Consider the following 21446-nt stretch of genomic DNA (forward strand, 5'->3'; position numbering starts at 1 on the left):
TTTCTCTCTACTGTTGGCCAATAACCACAGGCAGATTTTAAGACAAAAACATTACCAATCTAACAACCTGACTACTTGTCATTTGCAAAACATTTTTTTTTAAAGAAACTGTGATTGAAATATTGACAGCAAAATGTGTTTCTGCTTAATTAGTAGGACTTGGGGTGGAATTCAGTGTTGGGCTAGTACAAGTGTTCTGCCTGTACAAGCCTAGCAGCTAACTACCCTTCTCTACCCACTGCATGTTGTTCTGGGGGTTCTCTTAATCCCACGCGCCCCCAACCCAATTTTGATAGTGGGGCGGGAAGGGCCCTGGGGAGGAAACATTCTTGCTTAGGGTTTTTAGTGCTGGGGCATGTTGGGTCAATCCCTCCATTGGTATCTAAGTGCTCCTGTAATGCAAAACAGTTTTAGTTCTAACTCTGTGGCGTTTTGGTTTAATAAAGCATATAATTACAATGTTTTATAGCATTGAGTTCTTCATTCCTCAAAATAGTAGTGATAAAGGAAGAAAACCAATGACAGGTGTCATAGAAACACTTTCAATGTGATCCATGGAAAGTGTGCTTAATTCTACAATCAGGAACATGCTTACTTCAATTCCGTACCTACTGTGTGATTTAATTTCCCAGGTGAGGGTGTTGGGACTTGATTGTTCCCATTAGAACTTGTAGAACGTTTGTGCATCTTTAAATGGACAAGTTCCATGGATTCTAGTGGGGTTAAACTATGCCTAATCTGTCTTGTATTCAGTAATCTTTCTTGTATTCAATTTAATCAGAGAATCATAGAATTGTAGAGTTGAAAGGGGATCCTAAGGGTCCACTAGTCCAACCCCCTGCAATGCAGAAATCTAGACTAAAGCACCCATGACAGAATGCCATCCAACCATTACTTAGGGTCTCCGGAACCTTGATCATCTTGCTCACCTTCCTCTGCACAGGTTCCAGCTTGTCAATATCCTTCTTAAATTGTGGCACCCAGAACTGGACACAGTACTTCAGGTGTGGCCTGACCAAAGCAGAGTAGAGTGGTGCTATTATTTCCCTTGATCTGGACACTATACTTCTGTTGATGCATTAGAATAGTATTAGGGTGTGTGTGTTTTTTGCTGCTGCATCATACTGTTGACTAATGTTGAACTTTTTAAAAAAATCAAACCCAAAATGTGATCATAATATGGTGCCTTGCATGCACTGTATAGAGAAGCATTCATATTTGCACCAAGGAATTGTGCAAGCTTTTGCAAGGATGCAGAGTAAGAGCCAGAATAAATGTGACATTAGGAACACAGGAAGTGCCATATATCTGTTGGCCCATCTATCTCAGTATTGCCTACACTGATTGGCAGGGGTAAAGAGAGTTTCAGACAAGAATCTTCCCCAGCCCTATGTGGAGATGCCACAAACTGAACCGGGGGCTTTCTACATGCAAAGCCATGATCTCTTCCACTGACCTGCAACCACTTACTAAAATGCATATTTGAATTTAACATGCACTACTTCTTCATTTTAAATGCAAATAGCTGCTAGGTGGTAGTGTGTGATCACTGTCAAAATTGTAGCATGTATGGAGGGAATTTTTTTAACCCTTTCTTGTTTTGGTCTTGAATAAAATAGCTACTCTGAAGCTTTTATTGCGGTGGCATGAAATTCCCCATAGGTGCTTAAAGGGACTTTCCTCCTAATAGAAATACGGTTTCGGAATAGTGATCTTTCTCATAGCTGCAGCAGGGGAGGAAACAGTTAAATTCTCACTTCACACATGCTGTGATGCATCCTCTCAACAATGGGTTCTGTTTGCATTTTTAAAATTTGCACATAAATGCAAATACACTTTTAATGTCATGTCTGGTTTGACCTCTATTGGTTCATTTAACACAGGTTTGTCAATTGTCTATTTTACATACCCTCATCTTTATTAATAAGGAACACTCTAGTTTGAGCCTCTGGGCATATTCTTGAGGGAGGATGCAGCGTTGCAGTCTAAGTGTGAAGTCACAATGGAAAAAACTATGGAAGTTTGCAGAATATGTACAGACACCTAAGATGTTATGTATTGTGATAGCTACACATTCCGGACAAATATACATTCATTTAGTGCTATATAAACATTTCTAATAAGCAGACTATTGTTAACAAATGACCGCTCCCCACATCAAATGGGGGTGCCTTCTATGTGATCATGTGCAGCCCCCCGGATCCCAGTGCGACTCCTGGTAGTTCGGGCTGGCTTCATCCTCCCCAGGCTGGATACCTGGAGGTCTCTGCCTACCTCAGCCAATCTAGATTAGGGTCATCATGTAAGGGGGAAAAAAACCTTTTTCTGTAGAAATATGGGATGCCTTAGTAACATATGTATCAGAAACTGACTGCGACATGCACATTTTTTTGTGTTGTTAGATTAGAAAAACTAAATAAAAGCATTTATTAGAAGGATGCAGCAGAGCAGAATGTTCCAAGGACAACCAATCAATATGCCCAAACTTCTACAAAAGAACTCAGTCAAGGAAAGAATTGGAGGTGAATGCTCCCACTTCAGATGTATTTGGAGCACATCCGAACAAGTTTAATCTGAAGTGGTCTGAACCAAAGCAGCTGGAACTGCTTTGGAGATTTGGAAAGGTTTTCATTTTTAGGGTCCTTCCTCAGGTTGATACTTTGATGTAGCTCCCACATTTGACTCGGTGTTATCCATAAAGTGAAAATGCGAGGTAGAGTGGGTGGGGTGTAATTCTGTGACAGACAGCTTTATTTTCCAACCAGGGAATGACTTTACCAGGGCTATTTTTTTCGCTTCCTGTCACAGTGCTTTTGGAAGGATGTAAACGACCATGATAAAATACTCTTCTTTGCTCTTTGTGACTGGCAGCAGCAGTGCACAGGGTGTTTGTGGCTCCCGGAACTGTTTTGAGAACCATGACTTACAAAAAATAAGACATTTTAGTGCCTCTTTTGCCATTAGTATCACATTAAACACCATTAAGCATAGTATTTTATTTTTAGTACATCTGCTTTGCTAGAGAAAAAGTAGCTTAAGTAACTTTTCCTTACACTGAATTAGGTCTCACTCAGTAGGTGATTTTCCTGCCATCCTATTTGAGATTTGCTTAAAAAACCTACAACCTAGAGATGCCAGGATTCAACCAGGGACCTTTGCATGCCAAACATGTGCTCTACCATTGAGCTACAACTCCTCTACTACCAATTTGAAGGGTAACATCAACAGGCAGGAATGAAAAATAAATTAGAAACACAGTTGTATAGAAACTTTAGCTATTGTTTTATCAATTTGGCTGTGATATTGACCAGCTTTCTGGGAAAAAAATTATTCATTGTTATTCTAAATGAAATACCAAATCTGGTTTGAATTTGTGCTTTTATGGGTTTGTCTAGTACTTGTATCTAGCAGATGGATTATTTAGAGGAAAATGAAGCCACGAGGCTCTTTTACAGAGTCTGGGACTTGATAGTTCTAAAAAAATGTATCCATCATACACTAGAAACAGAGGCAGTGGGTATTAAAAGTGTGGATTCTACATCATCATCATCATCATCATCATCATCATCACTTAATTATTAAAAATATCTCTAAGCAGGGTACAAAAAACTGAAGCAACAACAGACAGCTTAAACAAAATATTACAAAAATACAATTACCTATAAAATGTACATCCACAAAAGTCTCACAACAAGGAGTTCATGGATACAGCAAATATCACCCTAGTATCTCACTCTACTTGTTTTTTATGGGCAGGCCTAAGGTAGATGGTACTTCCTGAGGCTGCCAACAGCTGTGTCCCACTCAGCTGCATTCTCCACACTCTGTTCCAGGTACAGAAGATTTATTGAGTTTCCCAGGGGGTCCTAAGGATGGAGAAAGGCTCTCCCTTCACGCACAGCTCTTTCTTCACCCTCTGTTTCTCCTCCTCCTCCTCCAGATCCCATTGAAGCAGTTAAAGCACCATAACTTATTTGTGTCCACCATCCTTAAGCTCTTCCTACCTCTTCTACCAGAGGTCTGCCAACAGAAGTTCCACACATTTAGCCACAACTGCTAAATGATTCAGAGGGAGTACACTTCTGGATGCAACATACAAGTGACAAAGAGGCATCTTTGAAGGCGGGTCCATTAGGGTGAATGAGGCACTGCCCCACCAGGCTCAAGCAGCCCCCATCCTGCTGTATTTGGAGCCCAGAAGGAATTTGTCTTCAAACAGATTGGCTCCCTTTGCAGGTTTTGCCTTCCTGATAGCAATAGTCACAACTTTGGCAGAGGGAATCCTAGTCTAACAGCAGGTGGGGGGTGAAGTGGTGTGTCACCCCAACCTCAGAAAAGGCGTGTTAGAGAGGTCTAGATCAGGCCTAGGCAAACTCAGCCCTCCAGATGTTTTGGGACGACAACTTCCATGATCCCTAGCTAACAGGACCAGTGGTCAGGGATGATGGGAATTGTAGCCCCAAAACACCTGGAGAGCCGAGTTTGCCTAGGCCTCGTCTAGATGGAAGTCTCTGTCCAAAAGCCAAGGCATTTGGCTGATGGTCCATAGAGCTGCCTTCAGCAGCCTGGGAGGGCCATCTGTGTAGGTCTGCATCTTGTGGATAGCCCATTAATCCTAGGCTCGACCCTGTCATGCCTCAGCCCTACACCAGGAGGCTGAGAGGGATATACACCCAATGCTTAAGTCAAATCCCACCTCCATCTGGAATTGATAAAATTGTGACCAGTTTTACAATACCAGAGTGTTTTCTTGTCCAGTTTGTTCACTTTCTTTAATGCCTTGATCCCTGGGGAGGGTTCACTGTGCATGGGTCTGTAATAATATTGTTGTTAGTGGAATTTGCATCCTACCTTTTTTCTGGTGTTTGAGCTTCAGAGACTTGCCAGCAATCACTTAGTAGGATTGGATTTATGGCTGAACTTATTTAATTTTTTTATCACCCTTCATCCTAAAATTACAGGACAGTTCACAGCATAAAAGTACAAAATGAGAACATAAAATACATAAACAAAAACAAACCAATAATCCCCCCTTTCACCACCACCCCAATTTAAAAGGTCATAGAATGTTAATCAGCCAAAGGCCTGTTTATAGAGAAACATTTTTGCCTGGCACTTAAAGAAATGTAATGAAGGTGCCAGGCAAGTCTCTCTGAGGAGAGCATTCCACAAATGGAGCCACTGCAGAAAAGGCCCATTCTCATGTTGCCTCCCCCCGGACCTCTCATGGATGAGGCTCATGAACAAGGGTCTCAGATGATGAATGCAGGGTCCAGGTTGGTTTATATGGGAAGAGGCCGTCCCTGAGGTAATGCAGTCTTGGATTGGAAGCTGTACCTATCAACAAATATCCTGCATCTAATAACCTGTGACATCACACACACACATTTTCCCCGTATGATGTGTCTGTTGGATTTTGTTTCATATTTGAAACATCACTAGTGACACCAGTCTGGTATTTTATAATTCTGAGTTGCCTTGTTTGTTGCACCTGCTCCAGGAAGGAGCACTCTGCCCTGTATTAACTGGAGGCTGCAGCAGTCAGCTCTGTGGCAGCCGAGTTCGGTTTCTAATTGATGTTTCATAATGAGTCTGTGTATAACACCAGTAATTTTGACAATCTGCTATAGTCATTCATTATTGTACACAAAAAGAACATGTTAACTTGGCTGCTGTTAATACATTTCCAGCTTTATTTAGCATGATCTATAATGGTCTTTTTAAACATATTATTGCTGTTTCTTTACCATAGTGATTCCATAATGTTTTTGTGATTCTATGCAAGTGCTTAAGAATTATGTTTCTTTTGGCTGTATAATTTAACCAGGCTGGTATATCAATCTTGACATACCGTAAATCTGTTTCATAATTTGCACAAGGACCTGGTTGCATTGTTCACAATGTAAAAAGTTGATCCTGATTAAATTATAAAATAGATAACCAAATGTCTGCAAGTGTCTCTGTAATTTCTATTCATTTAGCAGAAATACCTATGTCAATTGGCAATCTAGACAAATAGTAGAATATATGGTTGTCTAAATCATAGAATCATAGAATCGTAAAGTTGGAAGGGACCAAAACCCAAACCCATACAATGCAGGAATCGCATCAAAAGAATGCTTAATATATAATTTTGTGAAATTGATGTCTCTGTTTGGCTCACAGAAATTTCAGTGAGCACTGGATAACCAGGGGTAAGAAAACTGTGCCCCTCCATTGGTTACTAGACTTCAGCTCCCACCACCCGTGACCATTGGCCATGTTTCCTGGGGCATTGGAGTTGCATGGGAGTTGGAGTCCAACAACATGTGAAGGGCCACAGGTTCCCTAACCCTGCTTTGATGTTAGAAGCATCAAGGGCAGGAAAGCTGCACTCAGTACCACACATTTATATATTTGTTCTCAGCTCTATGTCTCCTTTGGATACTATGCTCCCTGAGTACTTGAAGGACCATCTTTCACCAGGCAAACCTGCCTGTACATTGAGGTGCTATTGATGGTCCTTCTCCAGGTGTCTTCACCTTTAGAAACTGTGGCACCTCTTTCTTCCCCAATGCAACATATTGCTGTACCCCAGAGCACTGGGATATGAGTATACTCCTGCAACATTACACTCAATGGGATTCCTACTGTTAAGAAATATGAGTTTGTATTATATTTTACTGCTTGACCTACTGTACAGTGGTACCTCAGGTTAAGTACTTAATGCGTTCCGGAGATCCGTACTTAACCTGAAACTGTTCTTAACCTGAAGCACCACTTTAGCTAATGAGGCCTCCTGCTGCTGCCGCGCCACCGGAGCACAATTTCTGTTCTCAACCTGAAGCAAAGTTCTTTACCTGAAGCACTATTTCTGGGTTAGCGGAGTATGTAACCTGAAGCGTATGTAACCTGAGGTACCACTGTATTCTTATGCTAACGTTTTATGGGCGAGCATGAGGAAGGAGGGAGATGCAGCCCAAGATAGGCGAAGAGGTGGTAAGGGAACACCTAGCTACTTTACACGAATTCAAATTTCCAGGGCCTGATGGGCTGCACCCAAGGGTACCAAAGGAGCTTGTGGATGTAATCTTTGAGAATTCTTGGAGAACAAGTAATGTCCCTGCAGACTGGAGGTGGGCAAATGTCCCCATCTTCAAAAAGGGGGGGAAGACCCAAGTAACGGGTAAGTCTGATGTGACATTAGAGGTTTCAAAGTATCTGGGCCTGTTGTTTTTCAACATCTTTGTAATTGACTTGGATGAAGGAATTGAGGGGATACTCATCAGTTTTGCAGATGATACCAAACTGGGAGGTGTAGTTAATGTCACAGAAGAATTGTTATAATCAGGATTCAGTATGATCTTAACAAAGTGGAGAACTGGGCCCATACTAACAAAATGAGGGTGACCAAGATGATCACGGGTCTGGAAACCAAGCCTTATGAGAAATGCTTGAGGGAGTTGGGTATGTTTAGCCTGGAGATGAGGAGACTGAGACGAGATATAATAGACATCTTCAAATACTTAAAAGGCTGTCACATGCGAGATGGAGCAAGCTTGTTTTCTCTTGGTCTGGAGGCCAGGACTCAAACCAATGGGTTCAAGTTACAAGAAAGATTCTAGCTACTGGAAACTCTCAGAACATTCAAGAATCCATCAGATTCCGTAAGTCTCCAGGGGTAGAACATCTTAATAGTCCACCTGCACAGGTCAAGGTTGTTGCTGTGAGATAAAACCTTAGGCTATCTAACATCACACTTGAGACCACTTCCACCACTTCAGTCAAGGAAGCTATTGGAATGCTAGGGCAGTCTCTGCATCTGGGACCTTCTTATCGTTTCTGCCATTGTTTCTGGTCTCCAGTCCAGTAAAACTTGTATAATAAAATGAATTTGTCATTGGAGTTGATTCAGAATTTCCTGCTTCTAGTGCTGCAATAAAATAGGTTTCTGCCATACAGTGTGGCTAGTCTAAATCCTCCATGCAGAACTTGTGTAGCTACATTTGAAAGTATTGATGGCAACCCTGCACACATTTGAATATGCTTATGTCCCTCTGAGGGACGCAGGTGGCGCTGTGGGTTAAACCACAGTGCCTAGGACTTGCTGATCGAAAGGTCGGCGGTTCGAATCCCCGCGACAGGGTGAGCTCCCGTTGTTCGGTCCCAGCTCCTGCCAACCTAGCAGTTCGAAAGCACCCCAAAGTGCAAGTAGATAAATAGGGACCGCTCTCCAGCAGGAAAGTAAACGGCGTTTCCTGTGCTGCGCTGGTGCTGGCTCGCCAGCTGCGGCTTAGTCACGCTGGCCACGTGACCCGGAAGCTGTCTCTGGACAAGCGCCGGCTCCCGGCCTCTTGAGCGAGATGAGCACGCAACCCCAGAGTCGGTCACGACTGGACCTGTTGGTCAGGGATACCTTTACCTTTTACCTTTATGTCCCACTGATTTCCTGGGAGTTCTATGAAGGTTATTATGAGAGTATCCTCTTATCCATAATTCAGCTCATTGGAATTAGATACAAGGCACATGGTAGATAAGTTTTGTTATGTTTTGTTTTTAAAAAAGAACTTTTAAAACTATGAAATACATAAAACAATTTATTTGATGGAGTTGTAGTCTTACAATAATTCAGCAAAATATAGTGTATTTTTTGGTTTGTTTTCATCTGCACTTACTGTTTTCTAAAAATGTAAACATACATTGACAATAATTTGCACTCAGTATTTTTATTTGCTATGTTTTATTTCTACAATCATGTTAAATGTAGCATGCAAATAACTGAATAACAATAATGGTGTACATGTTTGACTGTAAAGTAACAATTCCATTTTAAAGATTTAAACAAACCACACCAAAACATTTTTTACTGATTAAATATAAAATGCGCTAACAAAATAAAAACCTGGAAAATGTTGCTTTTTTCAATTCTTTGCATAAATCATTGTTAACTGGGGTTTTAAAATATGTTTTTGTATGTGTTATCAATTTATATAGCTATAATGATTTATTGCTTTCCTGTGTAATATAATCACAACAGGAAAGCAAATCAAAGGAATAAAAGTGGATGAGAACCTTTGATTTGAATATAGGAAAATAATGTACATATATTGGTCCAGCCCTAAAGTACTAAATACTCTATCTAGATCAGAATATGCCTGACTTCTGCAAACCTGAGTTAGGACTGCACACCTGAGTAGGACTGCACACAAGGAGTGGTGTGTGTTTATCATGCATGTACAGTGCTTTTTAAAAATATCCTTTTCAAACTCAGGCTGTACTTGTCTAGAAAAGAAACATGAAAACAATTTTGTCCACAATCTATGGGGACTTCCTAGCTTTACAAAACTTTGACCTCACAGATTTTCTAGAACAGAAGCATTCTTTTTAAAGGTGGCCAGGCTGCTTGTTAACAAGCACAATTGACATTCTGCAATACGGCATTCTAGCTTTAAAGTGTGGTAAATTGCGAAAATGGAGACGGCCACTGAATGAAGTAATGCACAAATCACTCCACGGTGATATCAGCAGCCATTCGGAGACAGCTGTACATTTCTTGAGGAAGATCAGATCTTGTGAGATTATTTGCATCCAAACGCAGATGTCTGACCCTTGAGTAGGCTAGCGCTCCAACAACTTTGCAAAAGCTGCTCACTGGAAATTCTGTAATATCAAAGGCACATTATTAGTAGCAGAATCATATACAGTGGTCCCTTGGGTTAAGAACAGCTTAGTTTATGAACAACTTGGATTAAGAATGCTGCAAACCTGGAAGTAGGTATTTTGGTTTGTGAACTTTGCCTTGGAAGCAGAACATGTTCTACTTCCTGTTGAGTGTGTTCCATTTGTAAATTGAGTCCCCCGCTGCTATGGGAAAGCATGCCTTGGTTTAAGAGCGCTTTGGTTTAAGAACGGACTTCCAGAACGGAGTAAGTTCCTAAACCAAGGTACTACTGTATCCCCCAAGTGGTATTCCCTGGAATGTACCAAGATTTTGTATATTGAAGCATATATTGGCTATTGGATTTGTCTTCTTTGCAATAACATCATTATTGTGGCATGTGATCATCTCATGAGTCATAGTCAAAGGGATCCATGTCTGTGTTCTTAGATTCATAGCTAATTATAAAAATAAATGAATTAACCTCTGATATTGTATTATTTTAAGATATTTTCTCTACAACACATGAGAATTATGCAATTCCTCCCCCTGCTGCATTAAATTATAATTACTATCAACAACTCAGTATCTCCTGAAATTCTTGGAAATTAGTGAAGTTTGCTAACAAATACTTCAAACTGAGTGCTAGTGTATTTCATTTTGTAGATAAATTGGAAGGGGTAGCAAAGTTATTAAATGAAGATAATTATTGCAAAAGATTGTGGAAACAAACTGGTGATTAACAAATTTTGGCCATCAGAACAAGTTTTTTTTTAAATTATTACAATTTTAGAATTCTAAAATCGGTCTCCTTATAACAATTGTAAATGAAAGATTTGCACTAGATTTGAGATAAAGAGACAGGGGTAAATTTATAGAGTAGATTTTGTAATTTTAAACTCGAGACCTCATTTGTGGTCCATTGTGGTCTGGAAGGTTCCCCTCAATCTTGTATGGGGTAGATTAAAGAAGTGCTCCTTTAGGGAGAGATTTGCTCAATTGAGACTGAAGGTCTCATCAGAGTTTTAGCTGGCTGGTAATGGTAACTGAAACTAATACTTCCACTCAAAAATTTGGTTTTATCTTTGCATTCTTTGGCACTAGTTAAATTTCCATTGCCACTGAGGCCAAACTAGACTTGATGCAGCAGTGGTTGGTGGGGCTGCACAGGTGGGACTGTGTTAGTTGAGCTCTTGACTTCCCACTGCCATGCATCACTGGGCCTGCACCATGCTGAGCTCCCAGCTGCCTTGCCCCCACCCTCCACGGCCCTAGCAACCAGCAGTGATGCAAATCATTGGGCAACCAGGTGGACAATGCAGCCCCACGTGCAAAGTCCCATCAAGTGCTACTGGTTTGATGACAAATCCAGGTCTGTTAACCCAGGTGGCTGCCACACAGTTAAAAGGCAGCAGAAGCACACTGTGATTTGGAGAGGAGAAGTAGAGGTAAAGCTAAGGTTTTTTACTTTCTCAACAGTTGTCTGGCCACTACAAAACTGATTAAGAGCTGATTAATCTGATGAAGCATACCAAAATCAGATAAAATATACCAAAATACAGATTACAGACATTTTAAAGAAGAATGGCATGAAGCAACTGAAAGCATTCAGAGTAAGGTTAATCCAATCATATATTACTGTCCTGCAATGAGAACATCAGTCTGCCCATAAAATGTGGAGAAATGTTTGAGTAGGAACATTTTTTATTCTTATTCTTATTTGACTGCAAGGTGCAGATTGATGTGATACCTTTGCTTGATCTCACTGGAAACACCTGGAGATTTTAAAATGATGACCTGTTGATGTATGGATGCATGAATATGAAAAGAACTTTCTATACAATCAACCATGGGTTGCCTTGCTGGGATGGGAGACCATTTTGCAGTGACACAAGTCCTCTCTTGTCTGTAGGTCTCGGAGGATAGTGCTTTGAGGATTTGTGTTCAACCCATTGACTGAGGTTCCACAGGGTTCAGTTTCATCCCCTTTGCATTTCAGAATCTTCATGAAACCACTGGGAGAGATTATCTGGGGATGGGTTTCCATCAGTATGCCAATATCTTCTTTCAGTTGTATTCTGGTGAAAAGGTTCTTACAAGGTACTCCAAAACACTGGTTATGTGGAGCTAGGGTATCTTTTCTCTCTATGTCCTGGAGCAACAGAAGACATTGTTCTTTAAACAAGTTTTTGATTCTGTTGCTGCTTAACTTACTTTATTGATTGATTGTTTTGGCTCTTTGATGCTGTTTTTAGTCTGTTGTGTTTTTGAGATTACAGTATTGTGATTTTATGCTTTTTATATATATTGTAAGCTGCTTTGAGCAACTCCTTTTTGGGATACACATTTTGTATAAATAGGAATAAATAAAGCATCTGCTTCATCAGGAGCTCTTTAAAAGTGTGTCAAATATCTATCATCTAATACATTTTATATATATCAAGCACTGCACTAATAATCATGGTCAAGCTGCTATATTTAAGCTGTCAGGCCACCGTTCATACTGGCCATGTGCAAATTTAGCAGTGTTAACAGTTACTAAGAACTGAACACTGGCTGAAGCTGGTTCCTGGTTTGGTGCTGTAGTCTAGACAAGCAGAAGACTACTGCTTAACTTCTATTCACCCAATAACCAAGAGGTTGTATAAGTTTAGTGTTTATACATTACCTTGGGTACCCATAGGCGCACATTGTTTTTCAGAGTCTTCTAGTCACCCTTTCCCAACTCTTATTCTGAAAACTAATAGCCACAAATGAAGAGGACCAATAGTGGCTGCTTGTTTCTTTACTGCCTTGCCTCTTTCCAAGTCTTCTTTTTTGCTTTTGCCAAATTGTTTTCCTTTTACTATGACTTATTACTCCAGCAAAGAAATTTCAGTGAAGCTCATCTACAGTAGGCATGTTCCTTGTGTTGATTTTTTCAAAACAAAATTTGACACCTCTTCACCCCATGCTAGTTTGATCATGCCATTAAGAATACTTTCACTGGAATAAGGATGGAAAGTGTTAGTCGCCCATTCTGTGTTATTTGAGTTCTCATGCATCTGTTGAATACCACAGTGTTCCCTTTAGATAGTTATAGCTTTTTATTTATTACTAGTAGCAGCAATAGCAACATTACAACAACACGTTTCTTGCATATTAATGGACTTCTTTTCAAATAATTTTCACCTAGTGTTTGCTTTTTAGGCCTATTTCTGGAGTCATCACTTAGCATCCTATTCATTAGATGGGTTTTTGGTTTTTTGTGTGCAAATTCAGATCATAAATGGGTGATAGCCAACATTAGTCATAAAATAGACCAATTGAAATCAGTGGACTTAAGCCCACTGATTTCAGTGGGCTTAGTTTGAGTATGACTAATGTTGCATATCACTCAATATCATTAATTGATTTTCCCATGTCTTATGCACTGTCTACTCTGGACCAAAGTAACTAGTACTTATTGGGACTGGGTACAGCCTCCTAGCCACCTCATGACCTCAATCCATGGGTTCTGAATCAATGAGACCCACACTGGGCTAAAATTGGGACCACCTGCCTAGCCCTGGATCTGGTCCCAAAGTAGTTGGGGGGGGGCTTATGTTTAATTTGGGGTGGGTTTTGGGGGGTGGTTGTGTGTGTGTGTGTGTGTGTGTGTGTGTGTGTGTGTGTGTGTGTTTTAAGCCCTAATCAAACATACAGCCAGAAGGGCGGGGGGTGTTCTCTTTCCTCCCCTCCCAACAAATAGCAGGGGGTAAATTCTGTGGGTATTCCTCTGCAGGCAGCTTCTTTGGAGCCCCATTGAAATTCATGGGAGAGCAAGCTGGTGTTCAAATGAACCCTAACAATTAGAGATGGGATTGTGCAAACAATTTTCTAAGTGAACTATGCCTACTTATGTTGCAGTAGAATGGATTTATGGTTTTCATAGATGATAGATAGATAGATAGATGATAGATAGATGATAGATAGATAGATAGATAGATAGATACGTTGAAGTATATCACAATTAGAAAAGAAAGCCAAAGGGGGCTACCAATCAAAACACCAGGTTTGTTTTGAAAGCAATGCTTCCCACAAGAGATGGTACGCACCAAGTTCATGCCACATTATTAATTGAATACAGGTTATAAAGACCACCTGCTTTCTCCATCTAGTGCATGTATTATCACCATACAGTATTGCTTAGGACAGCCAGAACTACTTTTCTGAAAGAAGAAAAACGTCATTTTTGTCACCAGGTCTGTTGTTTTCCAATGTGTCACCTTCAGGCAGGTTTCATTCATCTCCTCCAGCTCTTTGCTAGGTGAGACAGAATAAATGAAACTCCTGTTTGTGATGATTACTTGAGCCAAAGTATTAAAAAGATACAACTTCTGAGAGCTGAGATTTCTGGTAATAGTAGGCAGAAGAACTATATTTGAGCTGATGAAAGATGGACAAGTATGAAGCAAAGGGAAATGCAGGAGAACTGCAGGAAAGAATTTTTGATAACTATCATGCTTTTCATTATTTGGAAAGGCTATTTATGAAGAAATAATCTATTTGTACATGTGGGTATATATTTTTATTAATGGAAAGTATACCTATTTCTGAATAAAGGCATCTTTTGATTGGTGTAGTAGAACATTTGTTCACCAGTGAATATATTTTTTATGAAGGGAATGTCAGATCCCACTGCTCTTAATTCTAATTCTTCATATTATTATTTATATATTTATACTACACTATTCTCTATTTTGATACTGGTTTTGTTGGTTACAAGTTGGCATCCCAATGTGCATGTCTTGTAAATTTTTTGACATCATAAAATACACAAGTGCTGTATTTTAGCAGAACTATATTCAGGCAAGAAGGTTGGTTCTTCACTTCTGTGGAAATATAGCAGGGCTGGCCCACTATGACGTAGTGGCTTCTGCTAAGTTCTTATGAGTTCTTGCCAAAATATAATGAGATCTTGTAAGATCTCGTGCTCTGCAAGATCTCACTGGAACCCATCCTCACTGCTACTTTGTGGGCGCTAGCATGCAACTCAGGTAAGGGAAAGTTTGGCAGAGATAGGGCTTCAGTGGTGGAACCTTCCCATTTCTCCTCAGGTGGCAGAATGGGACGGGCCACCCCTGACCCTATAGTTACCTCTGTGAGGAAACCAATGTATGAATGCATCCTGGCAATAATATCACTCCCTGTAAGGAATACTAAGCAGTGCAGGCAGGAGGGAGTTCCATAGGTCAAACTTAAGGACACACCTGTTATTTAGCTAACATTTCATTGCATCACCTTTACCTTTTTTCAAAAAGGGAAACATTACTTACTGTTTATCTGATTGACTTGGAGGTAGTAGTTTTCGAGATGCTCATTTACTGTTGGAATGCTCTTCAGCTGATTATAGGAGAGATCCAGCTCAACAAGGGTAGATATATTGAAAGCATTGCCTGGTATTCCAGAATCTGTCAACTTATTGTGAGATAGACGTAAATACTGAAGATCTTTAAAACCCTGGAAATACTGATCAGGAATGTTGGAAATCTGATTATTGTCAAAATATAGCATCATTAAATTAGGGGGCAGTCCCAAAGGCAGTTTAGTAATCTTATTAAAGCTCAAGTCAAGATACAAAAGTGCATTTAGGCCTTTAAAAACTCCAGAAAGTGTATCTTCAGACAGTTGGTTGTGCTGTAGGTGAATGACAGTCAGATTCACTAGTCCTTCAAATGTGTTGGGATTGATTTTTGAAATCTTGTTATGAGTGAGTTGCACGTCATCCAGAGTATTGGGAAGTGGTCCAACAGCTTCAGTTAAATTGTTGTTATTAATATGAAGTTTTTTCAAACTCTTTAGCTTGGCGAAGACTCTGCCTTTTATTTTTGAATTTTCCAGGTGGTTATGATCTAGGATTAGCCACTCCAGGTCTGTTACATTATCAAAAGCTTTCTCTTCTATGCCTTCAATCATATTATGGCGGAGATACAGGTATTTAATTCCAGGAGGAATAATTGGGAGACTCTTCAGTTTAAGATTGTCACAATACATGGCTGATGGATAGCTTATAGGGCAAGTACATTCTGGTGCACAGACTGCTGTTGAGTGATCAAACATTGAAACAGCATAACCATAATCAGGCTGTGGAGCATAATACCCATCATAATCATATTGACAGAAGATGCCACTAATCAAGAAAAGGAAGAAAGGAAGAGAATTCAGATGCATCTTTGCAGTGTGTGTTGCTCCTGTTGAGGGGAGATAAAATGCATACAGTTACTTGACTGGTGATTACAATGAAGCATATCAAAATAGTAAAAACAGAAGTTCATTTTTCTATGAAGGGATCTGTATGAAAGTATAGTGAAATTCGGTGCATTGTTAATAATTATGATGGATAGAGAAATTAATATAGCTCAGAATATCTGTGTTCATATTCCAGTCAGGGATTGAGCCAGTTGGGATGCTTTGGGCCTGTCAATGTTTCAATGTAACATACCTGTCCATGTGAAGATAAAATGGCATCACCCATGTATGATGACCATGGTGCAAAGTGGAAGACAATGTCATACATTATCTGTTACAAGAACTTCTTAATACATGTCCAACATTCAACATAGATATCACTTTCACATAACCATCATGTGCTAGACCATTTTCTTGCCTCAGTAATGGACTGGATGAGAGCCAATAAACTGAAGCTCAATCCAAATAAGACTGAGGCACTGTTAGTAAGTGGTTTCCTAGACTGTATGGGTAGGAGGTGGCCTGTTCTTGATGGAATAACATTCCCTTTGAAGGAGCAGGTATGCAGCTTGCAGGTACTTCTGGATCCTCGAGGCTCAGGTGGCTTCAGTGATACAGAGTATCTTCCATAAGCTTTAGCTGGGGGCCCAGCTACGCCTCTATCTGGACAGGGATAGCCCAACTTCTGTCTATGCTCTGGTAATCTCTAGATTAGATTGCTGCAACACATTATATGTGGGGCTGCCTCTGAAGATGGAAACTTCAACTGGTGCAGAAATTAGCAGATAAATTGCTAACCGGGGCAAGAAGGTTAGAGCATATAAAGGCAATCCTGGCCCTACTGCACTGGCTGCCAATTAGTTTATGGGCCCAATTTAAAGTTCTGGTTTTGATCAGAAAGCCTTAAACAGCTTAGGACTGCAATACCTCAAGGACTGCCTCTCTCCATATGAACTGACCTGGACCTTGTGATCATCATCTGAGGCCCTTCTTCATGTCTCCTCCACAAGAGGTCCGGAGATGGCAACATGAGAACAGGCCTTTTCTGTGGTGGCCCCTCATTTAGGGAATGCTCTCTCCAGGGAGACTTTGTTACATATATCTAGGCGCCAGGCAAATTGGCTAATTAAACAATCTATTGTCTTTTAAACTCTGTGGGGCAGGTGTTGCTGTTTTTGTTTGTTACTATGGTGGGTATTGGGACATGGGTGGCACTGTGGGTTAAACCACAGAGCCTAGGACTTGCCGATCAGAAGGTCGGCGGTTCGAATCCCTGTGACGGGGTGAGCTCCCGTTGCTCGGTCCCTGCTCCTGCCAACCTAGCAGTTCGAAAGCATGTCCAAGTGCAAGTAGATAAATAGGTACCGCTCCGGCGGGAAGGTAAACGGCCTTTCCCTGTGCTGCTGTGGTTCACCAGAAGCGGCTTAGTCATGCTTGGAAGCTGTACTCGGCCAATAAAGTGAGATGAGCACCGCAACCCCAGAGTCGGCCACGACTGGACCTAATGGTCAGGGGTCCCTTTACCTTTACCTTATGGTGGGTATTTATGTGCTTTTAGATTGCAGACTTCCCTGTAATCCTTGCACGAAGGGTGTTACATAAATTTAATAAATAATACTGTATGTTATGAACATACACTTTGGCATGCATTCATGTTGTTGGATCAGACTTTATTGGGGGTGCGCATGTATATTTGTAATATTTGTAATAATTTCACTAGGAAATCAGAAAATATTAGGAAATGGATGGATAATACATATTGGAAATAGCAAGTCTTACTGTATTTTTGTTTAACATGTTTCATTTGAATATGCTGGTTAACACATGCACTAAAGCACGTTCACATACTGGATGGAACATGTGTCTTTCATGTAGTTCCTTATTTGTTACATTTTAGGTTATTATAAATATATTTGACTTCAGACTTTTCCCAAAGCAAGAGTTCTTTGTAGTAAACGTTGCTGTTGTTTCATAACATACACCTTTTTAGGATACCTCCACAAAGTGGGATACTTTATTTGGGTTTGATGGGGATAGGCTACTTGAGCACTTCAGCTGTTTACCTTTGAAATTCCACAAGTAACAATTGCATCTCAAAACTTGGGAACACACTTCAGTCTGACTGTCAGTAGTATTCCAGTCATTAGTGCAGGGAAAATGTGGCCAAAACGTATCTGCACAACCTCAGAGTGGAATCAACTGAAAACTTTTATGTGGTCAATTGTCAACTTAGTACTCATAGGAGCTTCTGTAAGTCCATACTGTTCTCAATGAACAAGAGTTTGTTTTGGTAGGGGTAGCCTTGGCAGAGGCATACAGGATAGGTTGACATAGAAGTGAGATAGAAATTTGGGGAAATGTAGCAGAATGAGTAGCACAGAAATTTAGGAAATCAATAAATAAATGCTGCCCAGAATATGGTCTGAAGGCAAATGAGGCCATCATCACCTTGCTGTAACTAAGCAAGTCTGAGTCTGGTCAGTGTCTGGAAGGGGGGATCATCTGGGAACCTCATGTATGCCCCTTGGGTTCTGTGATGGAAGAAAGGCAGGATATAAATGTAAGAAAAGGAATAAATGCCTCCATGGAAGCTAATCTTTGCAGTGCAGCTTCCACAGCTGCATTAGATTTGGACAGCCATAAGCAAATTTCATGTTCTCATGTTACAAGTGCATATTCTTTTGCCACTTGATTTTTTTGCCTTGGATAAATATGCCTAGCAACATCTTAATGGAATGGCTGGATCGTTTGTGTGCTGCACATGAAAATAAAAATTTAAAAACCTATTGCTTGTACTAATTACTTGTGCAGCAAAAGCTTTTTTTGCCCTAGGCAGTGATCATTCTGAAACACTGCATCCTCTCCATCCCAGAGAAATTTTAAAATATTGCCCTTGAGACCATAACATATAAATGCACCTTATTATTTAGCTGAAGCAATTTATTTTTAAAATAAAACATTTCTTTGTAGATCTTTGAGAGAACTAATAGTTGGATGTACAGAAAATGTTGGGCCTTGGTATGTATTTATGAAATATAATTTATTTATTCAGTGAATCCTTGCAAATTAGAGGTAATTAGGACCTTGGAAGTTTTGACAAGATAGAATTTGGGAAATGAAAGACATATGGATGAGATGGTTGAGCTTCCATTGGAGATACTGGAAAATTTTCATTGATTTTAGTGAAGTTAGACAAATACTGAAACAAAAGGTTTTATATTTTAACTCCTAACCAATATATTTAAAAGATCTAGGATGGCATAGTATGTGGATGACTCCTTCAAGATTTCTCTTTAAAATTTGACTGACAGTTCATCATTGTGCTTTGTAGTCCTAAGTATTACCATTTCACATGTGTGTGAATCAAGAATTGGGTCATTAGTAAACTGGTACTTTATGAACACTTCTCTGACACATATATTTGAAAATCTTCTAAAAATCTCCTTAAAATTTCTGTTGCAATCATTACTTTGACATTTGGTATCTTCTTCCATGAAAAAAAAGAAGCCTATTACTTTGCAGTAAGCAAGCAAATTACTTGTGTGCTAGTTTTAAAAGTTTCATTATGAAGACTCCAGAACATATGCATGAAACAGGGAAGCTAAACTGTAAACTGCTGCACACAAAACTCTCCAGCATATAATATTTTGTATGGTCTTCTTTCATGCATCATAATATTCCAATTATAGTGGAGTCAAATTAAGCATATTGATTTAAATTTTCAAAATTATATTTATTTAATTTTGTTAACATAGTAATCAGTAGTTGGATATATAGAAATTTCCGTTTGCTAGGATTTACCCCCCTCTCAAAGGCTTGGTCATTTGTACTGAATGTCCCTTCTCGTAGAAGCCAACATGTTCTACAAAGGAGTACAACAATAACCCACAAAACATGTGGAGCATTTAAAAACAAACTGTGAAGGCAACTGCACAAAAGCAACTGTATTCAGTTTGCAAATTGGCAAAGTTGTGGCATGTTCTCGTTACTGCTTCCTTCAGCTGTTTGATTGTTAGTGTTAAAGCATGCGAGAGCACTTACCTTTCTGACTTGAAGCTGCTTGCTTTAATTCCCACAGCAGATTCAGTAAGGGACTGGATCAACCAATATATGCTATAAACAGTGTCAGAAGGTAACTGGCTGCCAGATCCTCTGTGATACAAGGGCTTGGGGGGAAAAATCCTAGTCACGCTGTTGTCTGAGGCTATGTCATCATGGGATTCTGGTGGTGCGGTATGTAAAACTGCTGCTGTCTAATCAAGTGCAGGTGGACACTGAATTGTAAAGGACAACCCATCTGTTCTCCCTGTGGAACAGGATGGAGATAACCCCTTTAAGGAACCTGAAAAAGTTCAAGCTGACTACCACAGCATGAACAACAGAATTATAAAAGGGGGAAAACCAATTTTAAATAATGCTCAAATTGCAAACAGACATTGCATTTTCCCTAGCTCATTTTATAGCCTTCAGCAAAATCTAACAAATAACTCTCAAACCTCAGTGTAGCCACAGTTCTTAAGCCAAATGACTCGTTCCTTTTTTCTTGTTTTTCTTTCTGCTAAGTTATGCACAGTACATAATGGTTCAATGAAAGCCTTAGCAGTGGAAAAAATATATAACCCCAAATGGTGAAACTACATGAGGTTTTTCCTTTACTGTACTGTAAAAAAAGTATTAGTAAAAGGGAAGATTGGATATGATGGGTCTGGTTAAATATACATCTAACCATAAACCATGTACATTTTATTTTATGGCTTAACCTAAATATTTATATAACAAAAACTCTCTCTGTCTGTGTATGTGTGTGTGTGTATGTATGTATGTATAATGTTGAGATAGAAATAAATGGTTGGCAGCTTCCTTAAAATTATACTAACATTTGTCCCTTTTAGGACTTAAAGACATTCAGAATCTGGAAGCAATCAACTGAGTGTTGTCTGTTTCTTATTTCATGGATACTGTTCAAGAATGCTTCCTAAAGCTTGGATGTGAATGCTATTGAAATAAGACACTGCCAAATATAATGCTATAAAAATAAGGAAAATAATTGGCAAAACTTTAAATATTCTTTCTGGTTCCAATATATCCAGAAAATTCCCATCAAAGATCTCCATTTTGTCTGAGACACATTGCTCCTTTAAAAGAGCGATCTTTACACCAACTGGTTTGGTGAGGGACAAGGAAGACGGGGCAAAGCATGATTCTTTCAGACAATCTAGAACAAACTTATTATTGCATCAGATAATTTTTTTTTACAGATTGCAGATACCATTGGTGTGGCAGATGTATACAATAAAATGCCTCTGCTTTGTGTATTAATAGCATAATAACTACATTTATCTTCATGGGCTCTCCCGCTTTGATCTTATGCTAAGTTTACCTTGTCTGCATAGGGTGTTAGACAATCAATCACCCTAGGGCTATCTCTAATGTTGGTCATACTTGGAGTAGACCTACTGAAATTAATAGACCTTAGGTAGTCATGTCCATTAACTTCAGTGTGTCTACTTTGAGTATGACTAACATTGGAGGCAACCCATAGTATTTAGACTTGCGTTTAGACTGTTGCTTTATATAAAGAGAAGATAATTTGAGAACA

General features: G+C 39.7%; 1 protein-coding gene and 1 long non-coding RNA gene across 7 annotated transcripts in view; one reads left to right on the top strand and one right to left on the bottom strand.

Annotated features, from left to right (window-relative positions):
* Positions 1–21446, top strand: part of LOC309542303 — a 220030-nt gene that overhangs the window by 11574 nt on the left and 187010 nt on the right. The gene's annotated exons all lie outside the window — the stretch shown is intronic.
* On the bottom strand, positions 8564–20184 carry LUM (lumican). Its single transcript, XM_082240903.1, has 3 exons — positions 19889–20184; positions 14935–15849; positions 8564–9639 (listed from the first exon to the last, which is right to left on the bottom strand). The coding sequence occupies exons 2-3, from the start codon at positions 15827–15829 to the stop codon at positions 9485–9487; spliced, it is 1050 nt and encodes a 349-aa protein (XP_082097029.1). The 5' UTR covers positions 15830–15849; positions 19889–20184; the 3' UTR covers positions 8564–9484.

This window comes from Podarcis vaucheri (genome assembly GCF_965113315.1).
Source record: "Podarcis vaucheri genome assembly, chromosome: 10".
NCBI lineage: Eukaryota > Metazoa > Chordata > Lepidosauria > Squamata > Lacertidae > Podarcis > Podarcis vaucheri.